Source organism: Ambystoma mexicanum, chromosome 12 (genome assembly GCF_040938575.1).
Source record: "Ambystoma mexicanum isolate Mex_15411 chromosome 12, UKY_AmexF1_1, whole genome shotgun sequence".
Classification (NCBI taxonomy): Eukaryota; Metazoa; Chordata; class Amphibia; order Caudata; family Ambystomatidae; genus Ambystoma; species Ambystoma mexicanum.
In genome coordinates, this window is record NC_090936.1 from 375848392 (window position 1) to 375868494 (window position 20103).

General features: G+C 40.3%; 2 protein-coding genes across 4 annotated transcripts in view; one reads left to right on the forward strand and one right to left on the reverse strand.

The window, feature by feature from the left end:
- TULP3 (TUB like protein 3) overlaps positions 1 to 20103 on the forward strand; it is a 1058170-nt gene that overhangs the window by 936574 nt on the left and 101493 nt on the right. For all 3 annotated transcript variants that reach the window (XM_069628512.1, XM_069628513.1, XM_069628514.1), the window contains one exon: positions 2553 to 2667. In XM_069628512.1, the coding sequence (XP_069484613.1) occupies positions 2553 to 2667 (115 nt within the window). The remainder of the gene's footprint in view (positions 1 to 2552; positions 2668 to 20103) is intronic.
- Positions 1 to 20103, reverse strand: part of CCDC91 (coiled-coil domain containing 91) — a 735207-nt gene that overhangs the window by 25080 nt on the left and 690024 nt on the right. The gene's annotated exons all lie outside the window — the stretch shown is intronic.

Here is a 20103-nt window from a genome sequence, read left to right on the forward strand (position 1 = left end):
TCGACCTGGTGCATTCAGCAGACATTCCAGCCAGTAGCTGCTCATAGTCTGGGACCTCATTATCCAAGCAAATTCACTCGGCAGACATACCTGTGCACTTTACAAGTGGATTATCTCGGGCTCTGGAGAAAAAGAAATGTCTGCTGTTCGTGTCAGGGGCATGTGGACTGAGTCATTGGGAGATGCTTTCCTTCTTGCATGGGAGTGGCAGACTCTTAACACCTTACCCGGTACACCTCAACACAAAGGATATCCAGAAGCTGTGCCACAGTAGGAATTGTTTCTTGAATGTGACTCAGATGCTAAAGAGTCTGATTCTCAGTTTTTAGATATCCAATAGCTCACCTTGTGGTAAAGATGGAGTAGCCACTTTTAGCACTCGGGCAAGGGAAAGAAGGGCGGGGTGGTAGCAAACGCAGGTCCAGTAGCTAAGCCGTGCAGATGGTGACCTGTGATGCATCAGAGATGGGTCTGAGGCTCCCCGGAATACTGATAGCCTTTGAAGATTTTTTGTCTGTAGATTCTTTTGAAACAATAAGCTGCTGGTTCTCAGTTACTAGATGGACATCCCAACTTTTCGTGTCAGGTCGTACAAGGCATGGGGACAAAGATGTCTTGAAGATTTTTAACCAAGCTGCAGTCCATTGACTTGGGAGTATGGTACTGGTGTGAATGACAGGGCTGAATGACGGAGCAGCACTTGCCCAATTTTTTCTTTGGTTTAAGATTGCTTCTCCTTGGTTTGGCAGTGGTCCTACTGAAGTTCAAAGGATTAAGTGCAGATTCCCCATTTTAAAGGGATTGTCACTTCATAACATTTGGTAGGAGAGTGCACTATTACCAAATGTTAAGTGTCACTTCTTTGTTGTGTTTAACCACTTTTTAATCCTGAAATAGGGACGAATATGCTTTAAATTCACTTTTTGGACATCTTTTTCCAAAGCTGTTTGGGCAGAGAACCACTTTGAAAAGCATTACCAGGACCGCAATGCATTCCCACTCCACCATTGGTTACAGGACACTTTCCATAGGAAAATGAGGAAACCTTTTTCTCGAACATTTAACCTCATCCATGGACCTTGACAAATTTGCCAAAAAGGGGACTGGCACACCCATACACAAATTCCAAATTGGTTAACTATAATTTCTATTTTCTTGTTAAAAACAATTAGCAAGAATGTTATTTTTTTTTTTGCATTGGCTTTAGAGCAAAAGGCCTGTTTCGTGGTATACTTGGCCCTTCCCTGGTATTGGATCATACAGCAAATATTCTAAAAATTGCATGAGACGAACTCTTTAATGTCCCAAAAATGTATCTATAATTGGGATCTGCGCAAAAAGGAATAAGCATGTCTGTGGATTACACATGGACGTTAACTCACAAAAAACATGCATGCGCATCTACACGCACACACCATATACAAGAATGCACTTTCAATATGCATACACAATTTGCTTGTAATACAAGCAATCATAATCCACACATATAATGTGCTCGGAATGTAAGTAAGCACAAACAATACATGCTGAATAAGCCTATGCATATACGATATACTAGGAATAGAAGTATTGTAACTGGTCTATTTGTATAATGCATGGGCACCCCAGCAGGGGCATCTTGGTGCTCTAATCAGGTAACCAATATTTATTTTTCCCCAAATCAATGTTGCACATTTTATTTACCTCAGAAGGGTATAGGGCTGAGTAGAATTACTGGGATTCTCACCTGTGACCACGACATCAAACACCAATCATTGTATTGAATGCATTGGTCCACTTCACCACAGACCATGCGTAATAGACCGTATGCTCAATGTTCATCCACAGAAAAAAGTTCAGAATATGCTCATAAAACAATCATCGCAATGTTACATAAAAAAGACGGAATACTTGTAATATATATGGGCACAATTTGATTTGAATATGCATTCAGTCCACACACACCTGCATAGGCACAAACATACACCCACTGCAATCAATATATTCATGATGTATTGTATAGTCATAACCTTAAACTGAGCATTAGTAAGAACAATAGGCACATGGAAGATGCATGGAAGATAGGTGTACACAGGCAATACAGTGGACAATAAATTATCAGCTGAGAATGCATGCAAGCACAGAATAAACAGACTAGAAATATGCACAAGGGGGGGGATGAAATGAACAGGGGTGAACATTTTCTAGTTCAAATTACAAGCTCAAAAAAGGTAAAACCCACAAACCCTGAATGCCAACAATACCTGTTTGCTATCTTACAAGAATGATATTGGTAAAGTGTCAAGAATGGTATAGTTAAAGTGAGTCTTGTGGGGCAGTGTTAAGGTTTAATTTGCAGCGTAGTAGATGTGTATTTCAAACATTCTTATTTGGACTGAGTATCTTAATGTTGGCATCACCAATGTTTGTAGACTTCATCTTTTTAGGGGTAGTAATCTTAAATGTACCTGATCTGAGTGAATATTGTTTTATTTAGTTTGATTTTCTGGGAAGTGTGCAAGTTCTTAAAAAATGCCATTCCTTGCTCTCAACCATATTTTTGATAATTTAAGGTCCAACCTTATGGGAACCAAATTCACAGTTTACGATAGTGGAATCAGCCCCTCCAAAGCACAAGGGCAGCCAGAAGAGTCCTGCGCTCGACAAGAACTTGCTGCCGTTTGCTACGTAAGTTTCAACATCTCCCTTTTACTTGTGTTTAACCTCTCCTCGGACCAACATTAATTCTTTTTAAAGAAATGCACATGTTTTAAATATAATTCAGGAGCCTTGTATTGATAGTCATAGAATGTTCTACATTCTTCTGTTTGAGAAATGGGTGTCTGAATTCTTAGATTGCCTTCCAACTACTTCAGCAGCGCCTGTACTCGCTTAAAGAGAAACTGGGATGCAAAAGAAGGCTGTTATTAGCAATAATGAAGGATTTTATATTATTGTTGTAGTTCACCAAAGCAATAAATGTTGTTTTAATCAGAGATAGACATCAAACTTCCAGGTTTGGAGTAAACTTGTGTTTTTGTTTGACTATGTTGATATTTGGTTTTCCCAAAAAGGACCATCAATTGACACATTAGGGTATATTGTCTTAACATGTACACAGATGTGCGCTGAACATTTTTGTGCGGTGTAGATCTGCGTTTAAGTATGATGAAAAACAGGATTCCGTCACTTCTCCCCAGACGGGAGCCTTTCCCTGTGAGGCTAAAGAGGTGAGCACGCTATGCGATACCCTACTTGGGGAATGGAGCAAATGGCACCTCACTTGGAGAGAACCCCAACCGCCCCCAAACCCCCCCCCGCGCACCACCCCAACTCCCTTGGGGCCAAGGACTCCCGTTCCCAAGAAGAACTCCATGAATTACTCACCTACAAACGACCACTAGCAACCTCTACCAGAAGACATGAGGAAAAAGCAAATATTTATTATTGTGATATAGAAACATTAAATCAACATGAGGAACAATATGTATGCAATACTGGGAGGAGTGTGTGAGTAATACAGAGAATTCAGGAAATGGTGAAGGAATGACGTTCCACTGTGGAACATCCAGCAATGTGTCATAAATCAGAGGAGGAGTCCTGTTAGAAGAGAGAGAATCCCGGAAGTTTCAGATTAGATGTGCAAGGAGAGCTGAGAGAGACCGGGATGTGCAGCTTCTTGGGATGGAAGGAAGCTGGCGTGCAAAGCCGACGCAGCCGAAACCAGCAAGTGCATCTCGGGGAAGGAAACCTCAGACTAGCAACCGAAGCCTAGGTGGAGGTGTGACCGCGAGCCAGTGGACCGAGTCCAACGCCCCACTGACCTGTCCACAGCACAGACAGGGTACAGCTTGAGCGAGAAAGAATCAGAGAACCACAAAGCCGACCTGATGAAAGGAGGAAAGTATCCCATTTTCAAGACAGGCCCGGTGATGCTAACCCCAAGAGAAAGGGGTCATGGGGATGGCGGGTGACCCGGGAGGGATTACCAGATATAACTAATGCAAAAGCATACTTGTGCCAGTGAGGACATGAAGTTAAGATTACCAAAGAAGAGTGGGAAGTTATATGAAAGCACTCCTACTCATATCAGTGAAGATGGAATAACAAACGCTCAGAATTATTTGAACCCTGATACCTGTACTAATAAGGAAAGAACAATGGAGAACCAAGAGAATAATTACTGGAACATTCATACTCATCCCAGTAAGCCTAACGAGGTGGAGGGAAGTGAGAATCATTGCAGGATTGCTCATGCCCATCCCAGTAAGAATAAAGAAGTGTAAATAAGTGGGAATCATTATTGGAACACGCATACTCATCCCAGTAACTATCAAGTTTTAGAGGAAAGAGATTCTTTTGGAAATATTTCTTTCTGGCCCAGCCAGGGAACAGACTTGACATTGTATAGAAAAAAGTGGCAAAGAAAGAAGAATAACCTTGGAAGGGGGGAACCAAGAGGTGTCAAGGACACAATGGAGGAATTGAAGAGACCTATTTCTGAACTATACAAACTTAAAGTAGTTGCTAATAAATGCCTATGAATAAGTTACTAAAGTCATTATGCTGAAAAGCAGACCATGGGAGAAGGCAGTCATTCTCCTGTGCCTTAGTTTTGATAGCGGTAGGGACAGAATTGGTTAGTTTTGGACAGAGGATAGATCTTCGTTTTGGACTGACGGATGACGAGCACCCTAGTTAGTTTGTGTTAGATAGGGAAAACCCATAGTTTTAAGGAAATTTAGGAGTTTATACTTCTTCTGACTCGACACATATGCCATGATATTTCATATTTCTGTATGACAGAAGTCATGCATCCTGGCACAGTATCGAAGCGGTTGGGCAGACAACTGTAAAAATATACATATGTGCATTCTATTCCAGCTTCAATTAATTCAATGAGTGCTGTTCTGGATGTGTGGAGGGGGAAGTGGGGCCTCAAGATGTAAGTTCCTTGTGTGGCTGAAATCATTTTTTTTTTACATTTCTGTATTTGTTTTTATGGCTAAATAAACCCTTTAACACAATTAACTCATATAGAATTCTGTACTTATAAACATGAATATCCGAATTAGAACGGTTAGAACAACCATAAAAATCACAAAAATCAAGGTTCTGTAATGTAAAAACTCATACAATACTAATTTAAGATTAACCACATTGAATTTTCTTAATACATTCCAGAATTTCCAAACACATATGATGCATTGTAAAATTCAAAATCTTACAATCCCCTGAATACATTAAACTCCACATTTGATCACTATGATAATTTTCCAAATTGTATGTTAGATTGAGGTAACCCTTTTTATGAATCTTCCTCAATTTCACACATTTGGTCAAAAGATGTCTAGGAGTTTCAATCTCCTAGCTGCAAAGCCTATACAATTGTTGGGAATAAGATACATTTTGCCATTCTCCGATTCTAGAAAAATAAGGTAATGACTCCAATTTTAGTGATATTATAAAACTTCCTACTTTGACATGATAATGGTTTATACGATAATTGCAGGGAGACTGAACATGAAAGGCCTGTTTCACATAGTCTGCATATTTATTAAACCTTCCAAGATGGGTCACATTAGAATTAATATCCCAAATGGTAGCCTTTTTTTTTTTTAAATGTGCATTTCCATTGTTGCATGCGTTTAATCTGCATAGCAGAATCCTAATTCATCATAGAATGAAAATACATAATTTCTCCATTCTTTAAGTACACCATTATACACCTCTTGTATAACATGTTTTTAAAGATAGAAAATATGCAGTCATGTTCATCAATTTTATTCATCATACGAACCTATGAAATCCCCATCACCACCCTTTTTTGCAAAGATAGGGATAGCAATCCTAATTCAAATTTTAAACCTTCAACTGGAGTATTATTGGGCAAGCCTAAGGCTCTTCTCTGTAGTTTCCCTTCAATTTTCTTTAACTTTTTTAAAAATTAAAATAATTGTATTTAGTTTACAAAAAAGAAACTTTTACAATCATATCGTAACATTTAACCATCACATCATGAAACCAATTACATAAAAAAAAGAAAAAAATTGTTTGATATTTACAAAAGAATCAATAATTCAAATTGTCACGTTCTTGCAAAAAGGTATTACTTTCCTTTTTACGTGTTACATCGGATGACTTTCTGAGAGTTGCTTACGCAAACAAAGATTACATAAGTGTCTCGATCTTATTTCGATAGCATTATACTAATGTTGGTACTCAAACATAACTTCATAATGGTGTAGAAGCTTGGATGGCAGCAGTAGTATAAGCATTACTACTCTGGATCACATAACGAGCATTGTATCTAATAGGCCAATCTCTTATGTTACAAAACAACGTATATGCACAGTCATGATTACATTTCAGAATCAACTAAGAAACAACATATCAAATATGTTGCATATGCAGACCATATTCAAGCTTTCAAACGGACAGGTAAGACACCACGTATCAGTTACGGTACCTATAAGTTTCAAATCAGACGCTACTCTAGGCACCGGAGTTAATACTGTGTAAGGCTACATCAATTCTGGATAGAAGTCTTGTTAGGGCTACTACAAAGCGGATACTGCCCCCCACCCCCGCATACATCTGTCCGAAAACCTCATAGGATAGTAAATGCCTAGAGATAGAAATTGATCAAGTTCGAAAAATGTATAGTACACAACCAGGTGTTTCAGGTTTTCCAAGACAGTGACTGACACATGGATTTAGATTTACCCCAGTGTTTGGTGTGTTCAAGAGTATGATATTGATTAAGCTTAAACCTCAAATAAGCTGTTCGTGCTTTAGGACATGGAAATTTATTAATATATGGTGACCGCAACAGTCTTTCTAGAACATTTTGCATAATCAGAATACGACTTATGAAAGCGATTGCTGTCACACATCATTGCCCAGTCATAAAAATAGTTTACTTTTGACATTAGCTAGTCCCAAGGTTAAATCATCTTTAGATGAATTTATATTTGCCAAAAGTTTGATTCATATGGTCAATGAAAGTCACCATGGGGGTAAGTTGTCGTCTTTCATTATCTTGTTAAGATCCTCAAGAAGCGAATTACATGGCGGGACCAATATTTTGGCATATCTGGCCAATTTACGCCAGGTCCATCTGGCGTCAAGAGAGGACGGACCTAGTTTGTGGATGATAGAATTCGGAATCGTCAATGCCAAACCCAGTGCACGTTTCCACATCTGGCCATGTAGAGTGTTTAAGATCTTGTCTATCTCCAATAAATAAAGATGTAGACCAAAAAGTAAAATAGGCTCTTCCTTCATATATAACTCAATTACAGGGAGTAAAGAGAACTTGCAGTGCTTTTTGTAGATGATCCTCATCATGGAAATTAAAGGCCGGGCCTTTTCTGTAAGACTAATCCTCCAGGATTTCTTGGAGTTTACAACCGTCAACGTGTAACCTAAATAACGTAGGCTAGACACTGTCCAATTTGTCAGCCATCTGCCAGTGGTATGATTTGATCCGTTTGCACAAATAATAATATTAGACTTGGCCGAGTTGGCCTTAAAGGGATGGTCTAGTAAAAATGTTTATTTAAAAAATAGGCCACATAAAAAAAAAATACTAGCATCCTCCGTTTTAAAACTTCCTATGTAAAATTTTGAGCTATTCAAGCTCAAAATTCGAAAAAGCAAGCACAGGGGCGCAGCCATTTTGTGAAATGGAGGCCCTCCTGTGCTGGCTTTTGCTTTTGCGGCACTAATGAAGGAAAAGCCAGCCAGCTGTAGTAAACAAAGTCTACCGCTGGGTGGCTTTCCCTTCATTAGTGCCGGGACTCGGAATCAGCTGCAGGTAGAAACACTACGCGGCATGTAAACATAACCGCGTGTGTTTCTGCCTGCTGTGGCTTTCACTTTGGGTCTCCGGTACTCCCCTGGGAGCACCGCAGACCCAAAGTGATAGCCACAGCAGGCAGAAACACACGCGGTTGTGTTGGAAAACGCTGCGGTTTTTCTTTCCAAGTTTCTCAGGCTCCTCCGAGCCGGAGGAGCCTGAGAAACTTGGAAAGAAAAACCGCAGCGTTTTCCGACACAATAACATTGTATTTATGTTTGCGATCGCTTCAAAAGCGACCGCAAACATAAATACGTTTTTAAAGCTGCGGTTTTATTTCTAAGTTTTCCGGGCTCCTCCAGCCCGTAAAACTTAGAAATAAAACCACAGCTAGTGCTTATTTTTTGTAAAAAAAATAAATAGCACTTACCGAGATTCAGCTGCAGCTTTCCTGCTCTGGTCTCCAGTCCGCGTCCTCAGAGTCCCGGGACTAATGAAGGGAAAGCCACCCAGCGGTAGACTTTGTTTACTACAGCTGGCTGGCTTTTCCTTCATTAGTGCCGCAAAAGCCAGCACAGGAGGGCCTCCATTTCACAAAATGGCTGCGCCCCTGTGCTTGCTTTTTCGAATTTTGAGCTTGAATAGCTCAAAATTTTACATAGGAAGTTTTAAAACGGAGGATGCTAGTATTTTATTTTTTATGTGGCCTATCTATTTTTTAAATAAAATGTTTTACTAGACCATCCCTTTAAGATTGCTTGTTTGCGTATGCATAAAATGTGTTGAGCTTTAGTTGTAGGCCATGCAGTGTTCTATCCATCAGAATGAAGTCATCAGCAAAACACAGCCAATGTAACCTCCTCGCCCCCAGTTTCACCGGATACATATAGCCACAATTCATCCAGGTCTGCGATGTATAAGTTAAACATTGTTGCGGCATGGTTACATCCCCGTTTACACCAGTACAAGTTAGAATGGCAGGAGTCAAAGCACCCTCTTTAGTAACTTACTTGAAAAGTGGTGTTAGAATGTAGTTTTGCAATCAATTGCACTAAGCCCGAAGAGAAACCCATGTGCAGTAGTTTAGACCATAATAGTTCGCGAATGACCGTGTCAAAGGCACACCATAAGTCCAATGGCGCAAGATAAATGGGCCCAGGGTCGATTGTTTTAGATTTTCCATGGGTGAGTGCCATCATAAAAGCATTTAGGGAAGTTCCCATATTCTTCCTAAAGCCCACTTGGTGCCTCGAATATATCTTATGTTTGAGTAACAGGCTGGCGAATACCTCTGCTGTTGTCTATCAAAGCAATAGGCCGAAAGTTCACGGGATCTTGAGGATCTCCTTTTTATAGATAGGGATAATTATAGCATTCAACCAAGAGTCCGGCATCCTGTTGGAACTCATAATGTCAATTTTGGTGTGTAAAATTGCTGACCGAAAATAGGAATCCGACTTATAGATGCACAACGGAATGCCATTGGGGACAGCGGCTTTAGAGAATTTTAAGCGCTAGATGGCCAAGGAAATCTCCTCTAGAGAAAATTAATATTTATCAGGGCAAATAGCCTGCAAAATCCCAGAATTACAGTTAAGAAAACGTTGGGGGAGATTAAACTTAGAACCAATATACTGTTCCCAGCATTTGCAGGAGATGGAGGCCGCTAGATCACATCGCTTAGATTGGTATGTACCATTTAAAATGGACCAAATAAAGCGAGTGTCATGCTTAGCAAGAAGGGACCTCATAAGTTGGTTTGCACGATGATGATGATGATGATGTTTGACAACCTTCATTGTGTTCCTATAAGTCTGCCAGACTCTTGCTTTAGAGGCCACATAAGCTAGATAATCCATATTGGTATTCCGTAATTTTTTAAGACATAGATTTTTTTTTTTTTTTTAATTTCTTTTGGTCGTCTTTTAAGGGATACAATGGTCATGTTTGATGAAGACATATTAGCTCTTGATGCAGCCTGAGACTTAAGACTTAGTTTGAGAATGTGTTCATGAATAATGCGGGTATTCCAAGCCTCTCTTACTGCAGCATGAGACTACCTTAGTTGGTGAATTTGCACATTCCACAAGTCTTGGTTGGCCAGGTAAGTTAATTCCCTGCATAAGCAGGGATTCCAATTGACTGAAGTCAGGATCCGATCAGTTTGCACTAAGGATAGAGTGGGCTTAAAAGAAAGCAATTCGCTCATATGAGATACATGTAACCTAATTGGTGCATGGTCACTAAATGCACAATCCAAAATGCTGATCAATGAGGGAAAATTAAGTATAAGAGAAACAAAAAAATTGTCAATAAATGAAGAAGCAAGCCCTCTAGACCAGGTTCCTAAATGGCCAGTCTTTGCAAAAATGTTTATATGCATGTTCCATTGTAACAAACAATCGATTCAATATTGGCCCCTTGCCATCTGTTGGACACGATACGAGGGACCAATGGTACCAACACAGTTAGGAATTGACACAGAGTTCAAGTCACCACCGAAAATTATATGTAAATCTGGATTGTCAAATAAGGCATCTTCAAAAATAATATCAAGGAAATTAAAACAATCATTCAACTGACAATTTGCTGGATTATAGTAGGTACATATTAATAAAAATGGGTCGGAAAGCACATCAGAAAAAGTATATTCGACCGCAATGATTTGATTAGAGGAAAAAAAACACTCGAGATTTGGGATTAATAACTTTGAATAATATGGCAATACCTCCTGATGGTCTGCCACCAGAACCTTTATCAGCAGGGACGTATTTGGTGAATCCATCACAAAAAAGCTGGGTTGAAGACCTGGTTTCCTGCAATAACAATACATCAGGATATTCACCAGGAAGCATGGATCCTAGCCATGCAGCTAAGTTAATGAGACCACAGCAGTTCCAAGAGATGAAGTTAATCCCAGCAGGGCTAGGATGGTTTGGCCAATTTGGATATTTCTATCATTGAGGTCAAAAGGGGTGTCAGCCAAATTGTATTGCAACCGTTGCCCACTAGTGCTGCTAGTTGGGCAACTAAATTGGTGTTCTGAGTCACAACATCATGTGAAAGGTTGGCACTTTGTGAATCACAGACTGAAGCAGGTGGTAATACTTCCAAGAAGTCTGTAGCCTCCTCAATAGTCCAAAATAGTTCAAGTGAGAGACCACGCAAAGCGAAGTCTTCTCTGTGTTGCCATAATCATTTTCAAATAATCACAGATTGTGGTGCACAGATAATTCTATGATTATTTGGTTGGCCAGCCTAATCCATTCAATATCATCAGAATGGAGTGTCTTGGGCACTCCCCTTGAAGATATTAAATGGAAAGGAACAATTTAATCTCTGGGCACCATTGAATTTGGGGTCACTGCACCATCCCAAGGTGTATGCTTTGTCCCCTAGCAGCCCAGCATCCTCGTTCCTAGGAGTTTCAGTGACACCAGATTCGATGAAAGGAACTCTTTGTTTGGACTTCATGTCAACATGATGATATTTAAAAGCATTTGTCGGGTGCAGGTTCGGATGGACAATTGTAGACACATTGCTGTAGTTTGTAGGAGTAACGGTTAGTGAAGGATTTCCACTGACATTACTAACGCTTTTGATGTTAGCCCCACCGTTGGCTGCTACTGGACGCTGTTCTGAAGTATGCTGAGATGGATTAGCATTATTCATTCCAGCGCTTGGAGCAGCCAAATTCATAACTGGTCCTTTTCTTGTGTTGTCCACATTGGGAACACTACTGGACAGAGGGCCAGTATTTTTATTGGAAGTAAAAGGGTAGCATGATGAAAGTTGGCCTTGTTTAAGCGAGTGGGGCAACAGCTGCGAAGCCATTGGAACAGCCTCCTTGGGTATATGTGGTCCAGACACATCCGCCTGCACAACCGGAAGCATAGTTTTACAAGCTTGCAGGTGCAAGTCAAGGACATGTTTGGACTCAAAGTTCAATTGATTTAGGTCAATAATGGCATCATTATTGGAAATATTGACAAGAAATTTGTCACTTGAATTTTGACCACAAATGTTTGCCGCACTTTTTTATTTTTTTTTATTTTTTAGGATGAACCTTTTGAGGGTCATTACTGGCTTTCTTTTTAAAGTTTTTTAAGTGCTCGTGTATGCCGCATTTTTCAGGAGCAAAGAAGTGTAGACAAGTCATTTGAGTGAGTATTACTACCAGCGTCATTGGGTACCACGGCATCAATTGTACAGGCAACAGGACCATCAGAAGGTACAGAGAAGATTGTTGAGGACCTACATTCCCCTTGTTCTATAATTTCAAGCAATGGGGTTGGACTATTTGGAGAATCTCCAAGGAAATCCATCGGAGGCTCAATTGTGACAGTCTGAAGGTGTGGCATACGATTTGTCCTGCTCGACGTTCCTCTTTGTGTGATTAGATGACGAAAAACATCATCCAATTTGAGAGAATTCACTTGAATGGCCTCCAATAGGGTAGTGGACTCAGTGTTGGGAAAAGGCAAAACACGCACAACTCCAGTAGAGGCAACATTTGCATAGATATATTGGGTACATCATCGCCCCATGTTTGAGTAGATTTAGGTGTCATAGTAGACACCACAGGCGTGAGATAAGTAGAGATAAGGGAGTCTATACTAATTTTCTCAGTTTGATGGTTAGTATGCGCAGTCATAAGGCCCTCTAATTTACTGATTTTGCAGGATAACTCGCCTATCCTAGATATTAGAGTATTCAGATGTACATGGGAGAGATCATGACCTTTATGTAAAATATTCAGTATCCTAGTAAGTACAAAAAATGGCGGTGATTCAGTAAGCAACCGGGATGGCTCACTACGATCACCTTCATGACAAGCCCCCTTCACCCCCCCCCCCCCCATCACTCCCAGCAGAGTCATATGACTGTTTTTTAGGACTATGATCTCCACTGGGATTAACGTTTTTCTTCAGTAGTGTGGGCGAGCTTGTGGAAGGATGCTGGTTGGCCCCCGGTAAGTTGTGTAAGCTTATGTTCTCTGCTTCAGAAGAAAGAAATACAAATGGGGAAGAAGGATCTAATGGGATTCTGCAATCTTTCACCCATTTGTGTTGTAGCGTAGAAGCAAGAATAGAAACATCTGAAATACAATTGTTAAATTTCTCACATATACTAGTCTTATGTTTAGTGAGTTCATCAATCATAGAAATTTGTTTCATGGAATGAGACTGCATTTTAAGCGAAACACTGTTGGGAGTATATGTAATAGTTGGTAAAACAAATGAGGTAGTGTTTGTATTATAAACACTGATGTTCTTTATGTAAGAGCAGTCGTTGGGTTCAATTGCCAGTGATTGTCCAAACGGGACTGTGTGCAAATCCATGTCCTGTTCAGTAATTAACAAATCCTGTGGCAAAGATATAATAGACTCCTCACGTGTTGTGAAGTTGAATAGTTACGGCAAAGCTTGATCCCGAAGGCATTTTAGCAATATGCTTGCCGCTCCATAGACTGCCTACCATGTTGCCATACTGGTCACGCGTTGAAGCTCACTAGGATTATGGTTTAAGCAAGCTGTCTGACAAGATACTAGAAGTTCTATACAACACGTGGCCAAAAGGTGTCTGTGCTATCGACAACGTGCATAGAAAGTACCCGTCCGGGTACACTATAGACAAAGATGCTAATTTTCACCAACAATCACAAGTAAAATTGTGCTTAGCAACAATACTGTTAGTACTAGCTATGTAGACAAAGCAATACATGTGAATTCATGGTGCCCTTCGCCTCCTCGCCTAACAGCCCAACAGCCACTTTTCCCATGCACTTCGGATGCGTGCGCGGGATGTGCGCGCACCGGTGCTTTAATGGGACTGGCTGATGTTGGTAGGCAGGCTTGAGGGAGAAGCTGCAATAACAGGAAGGATAATTTTAGTATAACGTGAAAATGTACATTCATGTACAAGACCACAACAAGACCCGCGGTCTTGACAGTCTAAAATCCAAATTACTTTAGGTGTTGCAGAGAAGCGTTACAGCTTCGGAAAGGATTCCTCTTGGAGATGGCTCCTTCTTGGCAGCAGCAAGCCGGAAGACGGGCAGAATTTGCAGCCCAACAGCCACACTTCCCATGCACTTCAGATGCATTATATTAACCTTCTCCTTAATGTTATTGCAGCTCCTCCCTTGAATTTGTTTTAACCAAGCTGTTTCTCTCAGTGAATTGTTTCAAGCCATACATCAGACGGGGGATTAGACGAGTACTATATTTGATTAATCCTTGTAAAGAATACTCAGTTTTGACTCTTAACAAAGATTCACATTGCCATAAACCTTTTTTCTATTTTTAAATGTATGCATCCCTCAAAAAGCGTTACATTCATAGTATCAGATATAAATATTCCTAAATATATATGTAGGAATGCACAATATCAATCCTGCTCTTGTCCAATGACCGTGGAAACCTACTGGTTCTTTTCTTTCTAGGTCCCATCACCATAATCTTAGATTTCTGATGATTTATTATGAGACTATTAGTGCTTGAATATTGCACCAAAGTATCCATGCTATGTTGCAGTTCAATTGCAGTTTTATCAATCAATCAATGTATCAGCATATGCGAGCCACACAAGATGTTAATTACCAATCTTCGGGGGAAGATTTCTACAGGTAACACATTGATAAACCCATATCAGTTACATACAAATTATACAGTTTCGGTGCAAGTGAACACACAACCCTGTTTTTAATCCCACATTTGTCTCAATTATATCACTCAATGTCCCTTCTTGATTCAAACGATTTGAGGAACGGTGTCTGCATACAATTCCTGAATGAAATTATTAGCGGATTTAGCCTCCTTGCCTGAAGCTTTGACCACAATAATTGCTGATCAGTATCAAAAGCTCCTTTTTAAAATCAATAAAACCTATAGAGCCATCCTTTTTCAGAATCTCAAGTATTAGGTACATTAATGTCCATGTGTTATGTAAAGTACTCGTACCTTGCCGAAATCCCGATTGTTGTTTGGAAAGAATATATATATTTTTTTAGACCTATATTCACCTCCTTTAAGATTTGTTGTGCAAATATTTTAGAACAGGTGTCGGTCATACCCACAGTCTGTAATTATGAGGGTTGTTGCCCACACCCTTCTTATTTACAGGGATCAGTACGGAGGCCTTCCAACTAGTCAGCACAAAACCTGTACATCTGATTGTACAAAACAATTGTGTAAATATCTTAACCCAGTAATTCAGATTATTTTTAAATATAAGATTGGGAATTCCATTGGGACCAGGGGCCCGAGAAGCTTTTATTTTTTATTGATAATCTTCAAAATATCTTCAGCTTCTGGAATCCAGTCATAATTTTTGATTAATATCTCTGAATTTGCTACCGGGTTTAATAGTTTGAATATCACCATGGTATATTTCCTCAATATGCATTATCCAGGCACTCTTTTATTCCATTAATCTTTCTTCGCACCATTTCATATATTTAAGGAGTTATACATCTTCCAGAACTTTGGGCCATCGGTATCTCAACATATTGTGTATTAACTCCCATTTCTTGGAGTTTTTAGATGCATCATGTCGTCGGACAAAATCTAGTTTTGGAGGGAGTTAATTTTTGTGCTACATTTCACATTTGTAATCTCCTTTATAAAGTTTACATTTTTCCTTTACGATGAGTATATCTAAAGTCTCATAAAATATTTTACCATTACATGCTTAGGGCGATCTTGGATATATTGCTTAGCGAGCTCCGTAAAGGTTGTTATATCAATTGTATACTTCATACACAGCTTCTGTAACATTCCCTTGGGAACACTATACACAACTATGACTACTGGTGTAAACAAACCAACCTTTGGTATAAGTCTGTACTACACAGTTTTGGTAACGTGTTGAGCAGCCAGGCTTATCTCAAGAGGGGAATGTGAGCAGTAATGTTAGAGGTTTACAATTAAAGGTGTTCAAATAAACTCTTATACTGTAGGTTCTTTGATAAATACTTATTTTATTTGTCAGTCATGAAACATTCATTAGGAGGCGGCAATTAAATAATAACACACAAATATACTTCAATACTTTTTAAGAGGAGTAAAAGGCAAAGGTTATCTGAACATAAAAGACCACAATAATTCTTAGACAGTGTAGATAATTTGAGTTCACTAGAAGAGTCAATTCAATAGGCTAGGCCAAAGTCAATGGGCTCAAGTCTTGGATAGGATAAAGCGGTTCTGGTAATTAAACGGAAAAGTCCCTGCACAAGTTCTTAGAAGTAGTTTGTAAAAAGAAGAATCATATGTTGGGTCGCAAGCTGATTAGGCCTGCGAGTTGCAAACGTTTCAAGCACTTTCACTGGGAGAGGTAAGTTCTCTGTCTTGTTTTACAGTACCTTTCAATGAAGAAAAAGATGCACCTGATGACTTCTGTTCCTGCAGATCTCGCTGTTCCTGAGCCTCCGTCGTGGGAACTAGAGGGAGGACATCGGGGGACTCCTGCACTGGGACAGTCAAAAGCTCGCAACTGGCAAACTTCAATTTAAGTGGCTGTTTCGCGTTTCAGCTACCGCACTGGTAACAACATTGATCCTAGTTGTCAAGGTGGACGGTCCTTGCTTCATAGGTCCCACACTCAGCTGAGGGGGGGGGGGGTCAGGCTTGGTCGGTCCGACGTCGTGGGAGTCCAGAGGATCTTCCAAATGCTTTTGGCCAGTTTACAAGTAACGCACACAATCTGGTGTCCCTCTCCCTGGCTCTAAGGTTCCCTGCAGCACTCTGAGGAAATGCAACCAGCTCCGAGATAGCTGTCCAGGTGGCTTACTTGGGAGTTGATTGGTCCTACCAACTCAAAGGGTCCTTTGCAAGGCTTCTCTGTCGATGCAAACTTGATGATTCAGACCTGCAGCAGGGCTTCACCGGGTAAACCAACTGTCCATGAGTTGCAGCAGTCGTCCTCTTCAAGCTCTTCTTCGGTTCCTTCGTCCAGTGGTCGACTCTGCCTTTCAAGCCAAGAGACTTGCCTTTTATTCATTTCTCTCCCGTTTATTCCAGCCTAGCTGCCACTCACCCAGCAGGGTGGCTTTCCTGGCTGGACAGTCAGCCTGCCAATTATCACAGAGTGCATTTGGGTCTCCTAGGAGACTAAGCACAGGGAGTTTCGTGCACCTCCCACACTTCCTGCCTACCCCAGACACTGTGGAGCCAGAGGCGGTCTACACTCCTGAAGCCCGCCAAAGGCGAATGAACAAAGAGACCAAACCTGGTATGACGCGCAGAGGTAAACACTAGAAAGACCTTGACGAAAAGACATGACGAAAAGACTGGGAACCATTTTATCAATGATGGCTGGGTGCCGTCTTGAAAAACATGGCTCTCGCAATTTAACGTTACCGGAGCTACGAATAGTTTTCTGTAGTGAAAAATCATGGTAGTTCGTTGTAAAACCACTGCCACCAGCCATTCTGAGAGGAAAGGCTAACATTTGACTGTTACATGAGCATTTAGACACAGGGGATACTAGGTAACCCCTCCAGCACTTTATAGGAAGATGGTTTTGTGCTGGGCCTAGACATTTACAGGACTAGAAGTCAATTTCACTCCACTGTTCTGGGAAACGGTAGTTGATCCTAGATAAGGTAGTTAAAGGCTGCCCTGTGTCACTGCACTCAGGGTGCTCTGTGACACAAATGAATAAGATGATGCCTATGGAGTTGGTTAGACTCCATAACCAAAGGAAACACAAAAGTAAAACACATCAAAATACATGAGTGGGAAAAAAGTTGCACTCTCTACAGGAAAAAAATCAAGTCCTCAAAATCCAGCAAAGTTGCTGGGGGTCTCTAAGGTAGAGGGAATTAGCACATTTTTGAGAATTCTCCCTAACACATTCCATCAAAAAATAAAACACCTCTCTTAATATTATTCAGAGACCAATGAATTCTGTTACTAGCAGGGCTCAGATTATATATACCCAACATCATATCTTTATTTTTATTTTGAACACAAACTCCAAATTGATGTACAACTTAGTCGCTAAGCAGAGTGGGTATGAGGCTAAGTAGTCCTATTCTTTCCATCATCAAATCACATAACAGTATATACTCGATCCAAGAATACCTTTTTCCAACTGACCAAGTAAAAGGATAACACTATCCGCAAGGGGGTTTACAAAAAGGTGATGAAGGCTGTTAATATTTATAAATGTTAGCCATGGATCAATGTTCAATGAGTCTTCGTCACTGGGTTGTATAATCACGGCCCCTAAATCATTCATCAAAAGATCATGGGACCTCCTGTCTTGTTTGCCCAAACCCCCAGGACTTGGATGATTTAAATCCCTAACAATCATAAATGGAGAAGGGTTGACCTATCTATCTTCTCCAGCTCTTCAATAACCATAAATGTATAAATATTTGGCGGATTATGAACATTTATAATGAGAATATACTCGGCCTCACTGCCATCCCCTGTGGCTAATTTGGCCACCAGTATATGGAGGGCAATACCCTGATGGAACAAATTCACTAAGGGCCAAATAGTTTCTAGCCCCAATCAATCGACCCCCAGATGGCCTGCCCTGTTTATTACTAGACACTTTGCTTTGTAGAACAGAATACCCATCCATTGCAAACTCATCAAGCATACACGTTTCTTGCAGTGCAAAATCATGTTCCAGCAAAATGGATTGACCTTCACAATTAGAGACCAAGGAGTGAAACCCTCTTGTATTCCATAAGATCATACTCAAATTGCCACTGCTATCCTCAATGTGTCAATCCACTTAGTCATAACCCTCGTGAGAATAGCTAAAACGCTTATTCATGTTTAGTCCAGCTAAAAATTTCCTTGCTACACTATCCACATCAAGAGTAATTTCTTTATCACATTTTATATATTGTTTCCCTTTTTCCTCTGATTGTTAAATTACTCTCATTGAGTCGGATGAACTCGTACACCATCTCACTAAAAACATTTGCATATACGAGTATAAGCTCAGAAATAATAGGCAAGACCAAATCAATTATGGCCCACTTCGCTTCCCATGATATTGGGGGAATCTGTACTAGTTTAAGATCTTAAATCGGTCACTTGATGTAGAAGTTCTAATACATTGTTCCTATTAAGGAATGGGCTATATGTAGTGGCGTAGCAATTTAAAAAAAAAATAGTTGTGTTTGTAGTCACAAATACTTTTCACAAATACATAACTTCAACAGCATGAAAATTAAGAAAAATATGAATAAAAAGAAGAAACATGAAGAAATACATGCTCATTTAGCTCAATTCATCCACATTAATTACTTTAACGTTCAAATTTGATAAAACCTAAAACATTAAAAAATCTGAGTACCTCCAGTAACACACTTAATTCGTGCTCCGATGCCAATCTCTCCCAAAAAGGGAGGGATGTGAGACACTCCTCATACAGTACAAAGCGAGAAAAGTGTTCTACACATAGGATAGGGAGTTCATTACATTCTATAAGAATGTGTCAGAGTTTGCACTGGTTGAGCACTACACAGGCTACTCCCTTGGAACATTTTCACCCCTTTATTGCCCTAATCCCCCTCATCTCCCCGCTAGGTATAACATTCATCCTAAATCTTAGGAATTCTTTTCTCCACCTAAAGTTGGGGATTCGGGACAGATAAGCCGGGAAGATGCCTCTAGGCTTATCCTTGATCGAGTGGGATGGAGCAATAGGTGAGGAGCGCATTATATCTACAGTTCTGCCCCAATCACGGTCCAAAATTGCTTTCTTAACGCCCACTGGATTTACTTTAACGTTCTCCAAAGGCCTGTTAATGTTAAGCAATATCTTATTTAGAATCTCTCAATTGGGTCAGCCCAGAGGGTGCCCCATCTGTAGATGCAGGGCTAGAGCTTCATACAGGGACTCCCTCTCCGGTACTAATAGGTGCCTGTAGAATAGGATGAGTCTGCTATCCAAGTGTGCTGCTAGAGATGTTAGACCTAACTCATAACGCAGACTAGCCATTGGAAGTGAAGGTGGCGGACTCAATATTCTTTTCCAAATGCACCCCTCTTGCCTCACCCAATCTTCAGACCATGAGTGTGGACCGATCTCCAGGCCATACAAGATTTTTGGTATAACTTTGCTGCTATAAAATCAGATCAGGGGAAGTATAGAGAACCTACAATATTCGTCCCCTAATCTCTTCATTTCGGAACAAAGCTGGTCTGCCACACGATCCAATCTCTCCACAAAAGCGACCATGGAAAAGCTCAAAGTGAGCACAACTTCCAGGTATTTAACCTCAGGGATCCCAGGGACAGTTATTCCATTCATCTGCCAATCAATTTTTTTCCCCTCGCTGGATGAATCAAACTACA